General features: G+C 40.8%; 1 protein-coding gene across 1 annotated transcript in view; it reads right to left on the bottom strand.

The window, feature by feature from the left end:
• The window catches only part of pcdh11 (protocadherin 11), a gene marked incomplete at both ends in the record, with an annotated part of 126,960 nt that extends 115,547 nt beyond the window's left edge, over positions 1–11,413 (bottom strand). Inside the window, 2 exons of the mRNA XM_083915831.1 lie at positions 2,278–4,785; positions 10,874–11,413. Coding sequence (XP_083771957.1) covers positions 2,278–4,785; positions 10,874–11,413 — 3,048 coding nt within the window. The remainder of the gene's footprint in view (positions 1–2,277; positions 4,786–10,873) is intronic.
• Positions 11,414–15,070: the final 3,657 nt, after the last annotated feature.

Below are 15,070 nucleotides of genomic sequence, written 5' to 3'. Positions count from 1 at the left end.
AAAAGGTGGATGAAGGGAATGACTATCCAACTCTGTGTGGGTGTCTTCATAAATTATCCTAAGCACAGTTCTTCACAGGATCAGAAGTCATTTATCCAAACTATGCCAAAAGGAATTTTAACGTTTGCTAGATGTCACATAGAAGTGAAACCAGGGGCAAAAAGACAGAAATGAAACAAATATCTAAAAACTGTGTGCAATATGAGACTAGACACAAACAAAAGAAAGCACCTCATGAAACAAAATCAATTATTGATGCAATATCATGAAATTGACCCAGAATTGAATGAATGACAGTTGTGATAATTAAGATCAAAACAGTAACAAAAACGAAGGGCAATGCAACCAAGAAACAACAAAATCCTAATAAAAAATAAATAAAAAAAAACCAAAAAGGAACAAAACGAAAAACGAAAACATGAATATGCCAACAAATTCAACTGGATGTGTGACAATGTGGAGGTGTATCAGTATAAATAAATTGCTGCCCTATCCCCACTGACTAGTCAGCCTTGATTAGTTCCATTGTCCTGGAAATATCAGGCCAAATATCAACACATACATACTCTGCCTGGTCGCCAGAAAAAATGTTGGCGTTGTACATTACTGCAAACCACAGGAATGTTGATATTTAGCTTTTTTTTGTCACCCTTTTTCACGTATATGTGAAGTACCGGGCTTTCAACTTACTCCAAAGGAAAGTTCTAGAACTGAATATTACACGTTCTGAGCAACGGAAGTCAGGTGACAACACACACTGGACTTTCATCCGGGAGATCACAGTTCATATCGTATTCATGTCCCAATCAATATCAAAGTGAAACAGAGCTACTTATTGTGACCCAAACCATGATATTTACCTTAATCGAACCACGCAGTTTTTATGCATAACCCTAACCATATTGTTTTATGTATAAATCTAACCATGTGGTTTTTGTGCCTAAACCTAATTAACGTTAATCAGTTTTGTTTGAATTAACTATTTTAATCATGTGTTTAAAAATGCGAGCGTGGAGCATCAAAAAGCATCGGTATGTGACAAGTAGGGAATTGGCGACATTGGTTGACATTGTATTAGGGATACAATCATCTTTAGAGGCCTCTCTAAACAACACATGACAGCGGTAGACCTTTGTTATGATGTCATTACAGGCTCTCCTATCTGAGGTAATTTAAAGAATGCAAAGAATGTGTATCTACATATACCGTTTATAACAATAATTGGGATCATTAAAGTAGAGCATTTATGGGCTAACTGCAACATTGGCCTGGCAGGGTTTTTATGGACTACTGCTCCCTTGGTGTTTAAGTATATTGGTCTCAAGGCTCTGCATCACCTTGATCCCTGTGACCCCCTCCCCCGCCCCAGGAAGTACTCAGTCTTCCCCACAGCGCTCTGCTCTGGCTGTCAGCACTGTGCAAGGCCACCTCTCCTTACCTCTGATTTACATTTATTTCCCTCGCCAGCCTTTATTTATTGGGGCACTTCGCATTTGGCACATATCTCTTACGGAATCATAAGCCCTTTGCTGTACCTTAGCATTCAAATGAGCTTCTCTCCCACAAAGCCTCACTGGCAAAGCTAAGACAACACTTAATATTTTGAGGACAGAATCCACCCAAAAGTGGGACAATTTATCAAATACTTTTAGCATGTCAAGAGCACATTCTTTTAGTATCTAGTGCTTTTACCTTCACAATTTTAGCCCGGTTGAATACCTGATGAATTGTCACTGTGGCTGCCATATTTATTTTTGCTTTGCCTCATTTGAACATGTCAGTCAAATATATTAGTACACACCATCATTCTCCCTTGACCTCAAATACATTAGTAGAGAGTTCAATCATTTCCGCCTATCCCAGGTTCTTCTAAATAAGGCTACATTGCCACAAACCACTCACAATGAGTTAGCCATCATAATTGCACTGCTGACATCGCTCAAGCTTTTGAATTTAAAACTAACATTTTGTAAATGATTATGCAATTATGGCTGCTTATGGAGGGGGCGTGGGGGGGGGGGTGAATACATGAATTATTATCAATCAGTACAGTGTTTACTGTATTAATTGTGACAAATTATGTTTTATTCTTTTGTTTGGTTGCACACTTTTTTAAGTGCAAATGACATTCATGTAGACATGGTCATGGTCTGTGCAGGAAAATCCCCTGGGTCCATGTGTCCACCCTCCCCCTTTCACATCACCTACCACTGGACAGCAAGGGGAGTGGGAGTGGGGACTACTGTGGGTGGGTTTAAAAAGAAAGTCATGAATTACCTGTCGGGTGGTGATTTGCCCCGCAGTCTTGAATCCCCCCTGACAGCTGCACTCTGAGACACTGTACGGGTCGGAACTAGTCGATGAGCACTTGGAGAGTGAGTCACAGCCCACCACAAACGTGTTGTCCAAGGGTAGCTCCTGGATCACGTGGTGCTTCTTTGGGGCCACTGGAGTCTCCGGTTTGATTTGAAATGTAGGCTGTGGGGACGCAGACTTGTAATGCTTGGCTAAATCTGGGCTGTCGGGTTTGAAGGTGGTGGGTGTGGTGGCCCAATTGTACTTCCCCATGGTTTGCTCCTCTAACTCCACAGGGAGATCTAGTGTACCATTAACATGCTCATGTGTGGGGTCGTCAGGCTTGGATTCATCTATGGTCACAAAGTTCAAGAGTAGGCTCTTGGGGGATCGCTTCTTTCTCTTCTTCTTCTTCTTGATCTGACGGTTTTCTTGGTTGGGTGACACCCACTCGCCACTCTGCTTGCCCTTCTGTACCACCTTGTGTCTGGGTGTCTGTCTGCAGCGCACCAAGGCAGTCACAAATATCACCAAGATGACAGTCATGGTTCCTGCTATGATTGCTATGACAACAATCACATATCCGTTGGCCTGAGGTGTTGCCTCACTGTCCCCTATGTTACGATCCAAGGGCGTCTCCATACTTTTTCGAAGTTGCTCTTGGATAAAGGTAGCATTTGACACAGTGTCATTGACAAATAAGTGAATGAGTGCGATTGCATGTAATGACTCAGGCTGGCCTAGATCTTTGACCTTTATTACCAGCCTATGCAGACCCTGATCGGCTGTCACTATTTTCTCCTGCAGTGTTATGTTACCCGTTGTTTTGTCGATGGCGAAAAGACCTCGAGGGGAGACCCTAGATGTGATGATGATGCTGCTGATAATGCTGTACTGCAGCTCAGCATTCATACCTGTGTCATTGTCAATGGCAAACACTCTGGTGACCACAGCGCCAGGGGTGGTGGTGGTTCGCACTAAGTCATATGAGTAATTGGAGGATGGAATGACGAATACAGGACGATTGTCATTCACATCAACTACATTGATAGTGACCTTGGCGTAAGAGGAGCTTGGAGGTTGTCCTCCATCGACTGCCTTGACCATAAATGTGTAGGAGCTTTGCTGCTCCCTATCAAAGGTGATATTGGGTTTGATCACACCAGTTTGGGGGTCGATGATGAAATTATCTTTTCCATTCAAAACGGACAGGGTTATAATCGCATTATCCCCTGCATCTGCATCCGTCACTGTGATTAAGCCCACAGTTCCATAGAGAGGCAAGTTCTCAGGCACATAGAAGTTGTACTCAGGGTGTGTGAAAGCCGGGCTGTTGTCATTAAGGTCCTGGACGATTAGCCTGACAGTGACATTGCTCTGCAGGGACGTGGAGCCATTGTCCCTCGCAATGACAGTGAATGAGTACCTCTCCTGCTTCTCTCTGTCCAGTCGTTTGCCAACGGAGAGAATTCCTGACCGTCTGTCTATGTTAAAACCGTCAGGCGCATCAGGGCCAAGAGTATAAATAATCTCAGCATTATGTCCGCTGTCTGCATCAGTGGCGCTGATTTTTATTAACTGTGTAGAGGGATCATTGTTCTCCGGTATGGAAAGTTGGATTTCTGGCTGGGGGAAGATGGGTGCATTGTCATTCTCATCCTTGATTTTAATTAAAACCATAGCTGAAGTGTTCAAAGGAGGCGTCCCCCTATCCGAGGCCACTATCTTAATTGCATATTCTCGAGTCGTCTCATAATCTAGGGGGGCAGCTGTCTCTAGTAAGAATTGATCATTAAAGACAGGCTTCAACCGAAAAGGAACATCATGGTCAGTGTAGCAAGCTACTTTGCCGTAAAGATCTGCGTCTTTGTCAGTAACAGTGATGAGAGCTATTTTGGTGTTTAGAGGTGCATTCTCAGACAGCAATACAGTCCCATTAACCAGGTTGATAATGTAGCGCGTGTCTATGGAGGGAACATTGTCATTAACATCTGTTACATTAACAATCACTGTGGCTCTGGAGGGGGTGGAGCTGCCATCACTGGCAAGGACGACGAGTTTGTGAACAGGAGTTACCTCCCTGTCCAGCGGCTGCTTCACAGTGATCAGTCCTGTCGAGCTGTCAATGGCAAAGTGACGTTTAGTTGAGGCAGAGATCTGGTTGCTAAAAGCGAAGTGGACCTGTGCGTTGGAACCCAGGTCCGCATCTGAGGCATGGAGCTGAGCAACGGATGTCCCCATGGGGGCATTCTCTGGCACTGTGACCTCCAGATCACTGTCTTTGAAGACGGGACGATTGTCGTTGACATCGGAGATGGTGACTTGGAGGATCGCAGTGCTGGACTTGGGAGGGTTTCCACCATCCTCTACCTTTATCTTCATGACAAAGGTGTCCTTCTGCTCGCGATCCAGGTTCTGCTGAACAATAAGCTGCGGCCACTTGTCACCTTCAGGAGTCTCTATGATGTCTAAGCCAAACTCGCTGACACTCTGCAAAGACAAGACAACATTTGAGTTAGGTTTATTCTGTTAATATTGTAGTATGTCATTACCACATACAAGAGTTTACCAACAAAAGTATTGGGTTTTTTTTTCTTTATATACCTTTAGGATCTTAGAGTAGAGGGTTCGTATGTTGATCAAATTCTGAAGTCGTGACTGGCACATAATACTGTACCATGAGTAGGAATATCTAATTGTCAGCAGCCAGAGGTATATCTGTAAGTTACACAGGTTAATTTGTAATCCTTCTTTGAATCAGGTTTTTGCGCAGTGATGGATGTCAAGAGCAAATTAAACAGCCCAGGACATTTTTAAACAAGGCAGCTGGTTCTTAGCTGTGCTTTTCTCATCTCGGTTGAGCACCAGCTTATCAAAAGCATTTTCCAACATGCTAATCATCTGCTTATTTTACTCATTTCCTTTTTACACTATGCCATACTTGCGCCACATACAAATATCAGTTTATTAGTCCTTTTACAAATGTGACCAATCATTGTAGTACTGTAAATCAAGTTACTCCACCCCTCTTAACAACTACTGCTTGAAGGGATTCATTTACCTTGTCAGCCTCCTCAGCCAAGTTTTTTTTTTCCTGCCTTCACTAAAATGAGATTTCACTCTACCTTCCTATCTCGTGTCAAGTTAGAATAGAGCAGGCAGCCTTGCAACATTTCGCCATCATAATGGGATAGAGAAAACTGGAAATGGAGACACAACAATGAGCTCCCATTTTAAATATACTGAAAGACCAGATCACAATAGATTAAGAGAACGGAGTGAAAACCCATGCATATTAGAAAGGCGTTTTGCTCAAGAAGGGCTAAAACTAGGCAGTAGTAAAGCTGGAGGAAAAAGAAAACAAATGCATAAGTAATCCCCATGAGAAACCAGAGGAGCTAGCACTGGCTGTTAAGAGTAATTGCCTTCTACCCAAAAAAAAACAAAAAACAAGCCCTAATATTTACAATTTCAGATGGGGTATGGTATAGTTCCATAAATGTTTTCAAATTAGACAGAGGAAGGAAAGGAAGGATGAGAGGGTGAGAAAAGCAAGTGACAGAAAATGAGAGGACGAGAGAGAGCAGGGGGAGGAAATAAGAAGAAGATCAAGCCCATGAATGAGCTGCATGCACATTATGAAACAAAGAAGCCCTTTGAAGCTCTTTCAGTCCGAAGCAGTTTCATGGTAAAACAAGAAAAAGCATCCTCTTTAAAGAGATAAGCTTCATGCTGCACATAATTTTGGAAGAGATTACTCTGTCTAGGCACAGCTATCAAATGAGATTAAGATATATACATTCTCCTCATTTAAGGAAGGAACATTTCAACCAAAATGCGAGCACAAGACTCCTCAGTATGTTTTTAAAATCTAGAACCATCCTCATGCCAGCGTTGTTTTGTAGCCGACACAAGAAAAACGTGCAGCTGCAGCATGTATATTATGTATTCTGAAAAACTGCTTGCCGAGGGAATCTTGTCAACATGTCAGTGATTGACAGAACTACTTAAACCAGCCAACACTGCAGCAATGATCTTTCAGACCTTATTTTGTGATCCTTCTGGCAAGCAAGAGTCATATAGGGATAAGCCGACATGGTATATAAAAATATGCGTGCAAATACTGAAAACTACCTTATGGATGAACTGTGCTGAATCTTTATGCATGTCGCAGAACTATTTCTGCCATAACTGAGAGGTCCAAGACAACATTCTGGGGGCTCTATTACTAAGCACTACTCCATCCGCACAGAGCTCCTCAATCCCCAGTTGTTTGACTGGTTCACAGATTCGGCACAGTAGCTGAGTATCTGCACACTGATATTTGGCAAAGCCTGATTTAATAGTAGGATGTTGAGTTGGGATGTGTCAAAGGGAATGCTGCACAATGATTTATGAGCCAGCATTTCTGCTATGCTTTTGTCTTGGTTTCACACAATTTTACAACTGACAAGACAGCACTCAGTGCATTTCAATAAGTTGAAGGGAGCTATCTCTCTGGCTGTGCATCCTCCTGAATGCAAAATTAGTCTGGTGGATTATGATAAGATCTAGGGCAGGGTAAGAAAAGGCCAAATACTTGCATGAATCACTCACTGGGAACCGTGAGGCTGAGTGAGAAGGATGGAGCTCTCGAACTTCTAGATGTTCACATTATGCCTCACTCTCCTACTGCATACTGTACAAGTACATATCTTCTTGAACTTTGATGACTTGCCATTTATCCCACATTACAGGTCTCTGCAGTGATCAGAGAGGGATCAGGCAGGGCACTGTGTATATGTGGGATTTGTGCACTACACAATCTAATCAGGGCTGGCTAATTCAAATGAATATGATCGAGGGATACTGACAAAAGCAGAGGTAGCTGATGATGAGGGAAGGATGACTCTGAACCCCTTTCGCAGACAGCGTCTCAGATTATCAGTGGATGCATCTTTCAGTCAAGTTGATGACCTTATTAAAACTAAGAGGGGACTGAGATTGGGCTGTGAATATATCAGGGGGACTCTAGTCACGGTGATGCCCATGGATGGGGCTAACTGGGGAGGGCTATTCATCACAAGCTATAGCATGTCTTTATAATGCTGATAGAAAACTCACCCTCCCTCTGTCTCTCTCATTCCTCCCTCATTCTTTCTTTCCATCCCTCATCCACCTTTGCCCCCGGTCATGATCGTGTGCATATAATTAAGACAAAAGAAGTGGGAAACTGTTGAAGAGGATAATGTGTAAAAATAGGATGCTTATAAAAACTGAAAATACTTGACAGTGAAGTCTCTGCCAAAAAATCCTATCCACTGCCTACATGTGATGCATTAATCAAATTTTTCTTGCTACTTGGGAATGGAGTTTGATTAAATTTCGCATCTTCAAATGCAAAGTTATAATGATTTAAGGGATAAAATTATTCAAGCTCAGACTAGGAGTAGCAGCAAAAAGAGAACCATCCATTCACTCAAAAATCTATATCTTTATATTTGATTATATCTGTATATTTCGGATAGAAACGTTGCAAGAAAAAAGATAAGTGGGTGGCAAAAGGTAAAGTCTAACAGCCGTCCAGATTCCCCACCAAAATAGAGACACCCACTTCATCATCCACTTTGTTGGTGAGGAATACCCCGGCCAGCAGCATCACATGGATCTCCATGAAATGACTTGAAAAAGACAACCACTTCAAATGTGTCTGAAGATGCTGGCATATGCAATGTAATGTAGTGTGTGATGCTGCAGACCCACACATCACCGGAACAGATTGTTCTCAAATGTCTGTATACCTACGAGAAGTAATGCACTGTGATGCATATGTCATCCACATATTTATTACTGCAGAAATCATATTCGGCGCAAAGAAGGAAATTAGGTGACGTAGTATAAGAATGCTTAATTCTGCTAAAAGAAGATGGGGCAATGTTTGTGAACAGCCAAAATCCCAAGCAAAACCGACAGAAGAATCTCCTGAAGTCTTAGGTACGTGTCCATGTTGGCCTCTGAGATATCCTGTGAATATGTAAAGTGATCGAATCTGCTTTTGTGGGAGATTCTCCTCCATTCATGCATGTGATTGCTTTCTCTGACCTTGACCGTTTCTTAGGACGCCTTCTCTCCAGTTCAGGTGACAAAGCACACCACTGCACTACAGTGATGGCAGAGTTTCCCTCAAAGTGTGATTAGCATTACTATACATGCGATGCTGGAGCGCTGTGTTGGGATGAAATTACCTGTTGTCCTTCTTAGCTTTGGAAAAAGACAACGTTGTACAAAAAATGTTTCTTTCATTTGTTCTGTTGACAATCCAGGCATGCTACATGTGGAGTGTAGGACATTAGAGTATGGCTCACTGTGCTACACAATGGTATCAATTTCAGGACCATGCCTTGCACAACACAAAGGCACTGGGCAAACTATCATTCTGAGGGAGCTTCTGAGACGAATCTCACAGGACCATACAAAGATAGTCCAAGGGTGGCTTAGCAGCGAAGAGCTATTCTAGGAAATGCTTGCACATTCCTTCCCCACTAAACCCTTGGCTTTCTACTGCACTTCTGAAATAAAAGATACCAAAGGTTGAACATGTCCTTAGCTCATTTAATACTTCCTCTTGTGTTTTACTCATATGAAATCTGGAACACAAGGAAATTAATCTTGAGTACAATGAGAATATAATGAGAAGAAGTGAACCAGGGATGTGGTTCCTAGGATGCACTAAGAAGAATTTCCTGTAAAAGATAAAGCAACCACAGTCTAGGCGACGGTTTTTAGAAAGCATGATATTGTGAAAAGGGCAAAGAAAATTATTGCAGATAATCATCGTAATGAGCAGAACATTTGGTTGGTGATTTTCCAGGCATGAACAATTCAGGACATTGCGCTGGAGAGGCTTTGGCAGTGGGACTCTTTAAAAATGCAAATTAGTATTCAAGGCAGACACGAACAGCGATGATTCTGTTCATTCCAAACCAGTGTTAACTTCATCTGAGATTGAGAGATGGACTCGTCATTTCTGCCTTGCACCATCCTCTCAAAATCCACTAACCTTTCTTTATTTATTCTGCTTAGGGTTTCCTCTAGAGTGCTTGCATCTCCCTTTTTAATTACACTTCTTTTGTTAGAGCCCATGTCATCTCCTATATTCATCTATCCACAAAGCATAGATTGACGTCTAGACTGTGAATGAAGAATGCATGATATTATCCTATACTGGATTTAGGGCTGATTCCATTAGGCAACAGAGAATATTGCACTGCAGTTTAATAAAGCATCAATTAGATAATGACGGAAAGCTTTTCCTAGTACCGCATGAGACACCTATTAACATAATACACTACTCTCATTCTCACTTGCTTGAATTTACTATGTTCAGCACATGTAACCTGTTGCTGGAAATTGGACATGCAATATATGCTGTGTGTGCACTTTCTACAGCGATATTACTGTACATGATGAAAACTTCCCCTTCTTTATAGCCTTCTCTCATAATGAAATAAAGCACATAGAAATATTAATGGCTGTATAAAAGATTGTAGGCTTTGTGATATATTCCACTTTATGAAAGAAAGGTCATATTTTCAACATCAAAATCAACTTCTTATATGGATGTAGACTACAGCACTAAAGCTTGACAGCAGCGTGTTTACTGGAGAGGCTATTATGCAGAATCTGAATCATATTAGACGAATACCAAATGAAAAATATGAAGAACGTATCGTAAGGACTCCCCAATATCAACCAATCAGACTTGAAAAGGGCATATCAGTGTGTCAGAGATTTGTCACATGTGTGCCAAACAATATTCCGCTTGCATTGGAGACGGTCATCCATATTGTCATTTGAAAACACTTTTCGTTGTATAATTTCTTTCCCATTTTATCTCTTTGTATTTGTTTCTCCAATATAGATTGTCACAGTGGTCTTTGGTTTATTACGTGCAATTGTTCTGTACATAGCTTTCCGAAAAGCCTATTTATTCTACTAAAAGCCTTTTATTCTATTAAGTCCATAAAGCAAACCAGTAACTTGAAGACAGTACCAGTAACCCAAGGCTTCAGGCCTGTATCTTTCACTGTCAATATATTTCACTCGTTTACTCTTAACCTAAATTCATTTGTACAAGATGGCTTTTAGACACTGTTTAGACAACAAATTGTGAGAATACACTAATGGCCTCTATCAACAGCAGAAATTCAGCTTCAGGAACTACAAGGTTTTTAATTATTAATTACCTAATGACTGCTGACAATTCAGCCAATATCAAATAAAACAGGGATATATAGGAGCCAGGACTGTACTCAGAGACCGCAGCAGTCCTGATATTAGATAAACAAAATCAACATTCATAAACAAACGAAATAGACCTTCGGAAATGGTCTTCATATTAACAGAGAATGGCTTTTTTCAGCTAGAGTGGTTCTTAAAAAAATAAATAAAATCTTTTATAGATGGGATGGATGGAAAATGCCACCCCCTGATCAATACTTATTGTATTGAAATTAACAAAACATTACGCCACCATGAAACATAACAAAACATCTATTCGTTGACTACACGTGAGAGATGAAACAGGAGTAAGCCTCACCTTGACTAGTTCATAATGTTGAATCCCATTGATCCCTACATCAGGGTCAAATGCTGAGGGCACCGGGTATCGGGTGTTGATTGCCGTGTTCTCAGGGATTGAGATGTTTATGACAGTGGACTGGAAAAGGGGCGCGTTGTCATTTACATCCTCGATCAGGAAGCGGATCTTGACCAATCGGAAGATCTCATCCGGCAGCACGGCCACCTCGATCTCATAGTAGCAGCGTTTCTCGGCGAAGACCCCTGAGCACAGCTTCTCCCGGTCGATTCTGTGATTGGTGGTAAAGATCTCCCCAGTGTTGGCCTCAACCCTCACCAAAGGCACATCGCCTGTCTTGTACACAGGCTTGAACTGCAATGGCGAGGATAGTCTGATGTTGGGGTCCAGGTTGAGGTCCAGGTCCTTGCGCAGATTACCGATACGGATGTTCTCTGGCTGCTCCTCCTTCACCGTGTAGTCCCTCTCCTGGGCCTGGCATAGCAAGACCACACAGGTGAGCAAGACCACCAGAACATGAGCCAGACTTGCTAAGTCCATACTCAAGAGTGGATGGGAGCTTCACTTCTACAGCAGCAATTCTGCCACAAGAGAGGCGAGACAGAGAGAAGAAAAGAAAAGAGAGAGACAGAACACACAATGTCAGTGCACAAAATTACATGACATTCCAGTTCTCCTGTAATTAGTAATATTTTCTCTCACACAGAGTTTTCCACTTGACCTATTCATCCTAACAAGTTATGAGACCACATCTTTTGCATGTGTTTGAGAGCAAATTAACGGCAATTTTACACAATTAACCTTTCGTGACATCCATTGAGAAGGTGGACATGGAAAGGTTAGTAGTTCACATATTCCATCAATCTATTTCCTGGCTATAATAAACCATTTCATATTTTTATTGAGAAAGTGACAAAATTGTTTGCTTTGAAAGCTTGTTCTAATGGGATGAAGAGAAACACTTATAAACTCATATCTGAGTTGATGTGGGTCAATATGGTGCAGCCACGTCTTCATAAACTGCATCTCGCATCCAGACCTGCTGATCTGGAGGCAGCAGAACTGAGCAACAAGCATCAGTGCTATACACAAACATTTCACCATAGGCGGAGTTTGACATTCGCGCTTGAAGGGGCAAACGTTTGTTTAACTGACGTTGGTAGTACGCAGTACAACTATTGCCCGATGTGTTGTACATCGGTAGAAGACAGTAACAAGCTTGCCATAAAGCCAAACAACACTGCATCTAATCTGTTCCGGAAGGCTAATATATCCCACATATACGTAGGGTATTTGTCTTTCACACGAGTGTACAATTGAAGTGCACTGGCTACCATAAAGTAAAGTCTGTTAAAAGTGAAATATCATTTCATCATCTTATCTCATCTTCAACCGCTTAGTGAAATATCAATTTATTTAAATTATACTGTTAAAACGTTAACTGTAGGAGATGAACTTATTTTGTATTAAATAGAAAATATTATATATGCATACTCACTTTATATCCAACTTATAGCACACACACAAGAACCCAAATAGAAAATGCTCAGCAAGTGTCATCTGTTGTTACAGTAGGCTTGCAATGTGTGTGTGTGTGTGTGAATTAATATATATATATTAAATAACCACTGTCCTATCTAGTGTAGAATTAAATGTATGCCTTTTTTGCATCCCATGTGTATGTCCCTTATCAGGTGATAACTGCTCATTGAATACCAGAAAAACAAAAAAGGGAACTTGCATATAATGTCGCACATCCCAACATGGCTTGTCACATGACTACCGTACAGGACTGCTTGGAAAGGAATTTATTACAAAACCAAAAATAAGGAAATTGAGATCTATTTCTTACAATCATTATATATAAATATATTTAATGGCATTACTTTAAAAATATTTTTATTGGATGCATTTTATATGCATTGTAGTGATTGTAGTTTCAGCCACTGGGGTGGCAATGCCCCTGTCTCCCTGTAAACTATGCCTTTGACACACACGCACGCACGCACGCACACACACACACACACACACACGCACGCACGCACACGCACACACTGGCGCACACGCACACGCCACTTGACAGCAGCTATTAATGATAAACCTCATTTGCTCTAAATGAAAACAATTGAGCTCTCAAATATTCCATGAACGCCCATGTGTGTAAACATACACAGTATGATAAGAACACTGTAGAAGGAGACAACAATGTGACACAATTTATTGTGGAGGTCGGCATCAGTCAAATTAGTGAAATTTAATCATAACTTCATTACATCCTGATGAATGTGATTTCTTCATCACCAAATGTGAACAGCTTACAGTTTACTGTTTGTGCTGAATGATGCCTATGATAAACAGAAAATCCAGTGCAGATGGGTTAACCATCACTGAACATTATTCATTAATAAATCTTGTGTTGGTTGCCACTTTATTTGATGCTGTTGTTCTACAAAACCTTTAACTGTTGTATATGTGCAAATGCTTGCCAAAGGGTAAGAACCCCATTTGCCAGAATCCAAGTAGGTCATTGGAAGATGATGAAGGAGTCATACTCTGCAATGTATTCCCTGCCAGTACATGCTATCATGAAATATTGACTACTTTCGACCAGTTAATTAGGAGCATATTTAGTAAGTTATTAGGAGAGTTCCTTCATGTGATTTGCTGGCTCACATTTGCACTTATTCATTCAGTCAACCCATTCTCAGATATCTTTAATAAATTAAATTCTATCATTACCACCACAATCATACTGGTCTATAAATGCATGGCCACACAAAGCGTAAATTGGCTTGTGCCATTAAAGTGGTGGTAATGGGGTGTAATTATCAAAGTATATCCATTATGAGTAGATTTTTTTTCATTAGAACAACAGAATTACATTGATTTCTTTCGAGTATTTAGTTTGCAATGACGAATCGGGGTACAACCACCAATGCACAGCTAGTATGTTCTCAGAATAACCCTGGCTCCCCATGTGTATTCCAGCGCAATATAGTTAACGACTAATATCATTTCATTGCTCATATCCCACTGTGTATTTAGGTCCATCAACCCAACTGAGTTTTTTTCTACCGTATGATTTTCCTCAAGATATTGGTTTGTATTCATGAGGTAGTTGCCTTGAAATCAAACATCCATTTCCTTCAAAGTATGGCAAAAGTGTAAGACAGCCATCACAGGAACGATGTACAGCCAGGGTTGAGAATGCATATGATACAGACCCACAGTAACAAGGGACCAAGCTCTTTGGGAATATTTCCTACTTTATGAAATGTCCCTTCATTTACATGAGTCAAACAATATCCTGTAGAAAAGGTATGACTACCTAAACTGCACTACAGGGGTCCTCTAAATTGGCAAGGCAACAGCTCATTGCCATTGAAGCTCTCAGTCGACTGACAAAGGGGAATTGATTCAAAATAAGAATTTAATTAAGCTGGTTTTGAATCAGCAACAATTGCAAGACATTAAAGACAGCCTGTAAAGACAGATTTCTTTTCACACATTTCATAAATCAGTCACACGAGACTCATTAAAGAGCAGTTGGACGGGGAAAAACATGGCTGAAATTGATCAGTCTGAGGGTTATTCATTCTACACATATAGTGCATGCAGTGTTGTACTGTCATGTCAAAATATTGATGAGATATATCCCATTAGTAACGGTGACGCACTTTACTTTGAAGTGTGCATCTTTCTGAGAGTGAGCAGCAATCGCTTTACTGTGATGATCACCAGGCAGTGCAAGGCTGAGCTCGCACAACGCATAATGAAGTTTAAATTACATCCTTAAATGGGATGTGATTCGGCGGAGTGAAAAAAAAACCAGAAAAGATCAAAGCATGATCTAGATTTCTTCTCCCTTGTAAGCGACAATAATGTTCCGCAGCATGAAGGGGTGTAGTGTGTTTTTGGCTCTGAGTACATGCAGGAGTACAAATGTAGTAACAAAAAGGACACCCTGACAATGCTAATATATTAAAAAAAAACATATTTTACTAGGTCTAGGATATATCTGTGTGTATACTATATATATACGGTATATACTGTATATATACACAGATAGATAGATACAGGTAATCAATTTACAGATATATGCATTAAAGCTAAAATTCAAAAGTTACGATGTTATATTTTGTATAGGCAAGAGGCACATGTTGCTCGTCAACATATTACAGCAAAACCTGTTAACTC

The sequence above is a fragment of the Echiichthys vipera genome, assembly GCF_963691815.1.
Source record: "Echiichthys vipera genome assembly, chromosome: 6".
Classification (NCBI taxonomy): Eukaryota; Metazoa; Chordata; class Actinopteri; order Perciformes; family Trachinidae; genus Echiichthys; species Echiichthys vipera.
The sequence above is the reverse complement of the archived record's forward strand: the minus strand, read 5'-3'. Positions and strand labels throughout refer to the sequence as shown.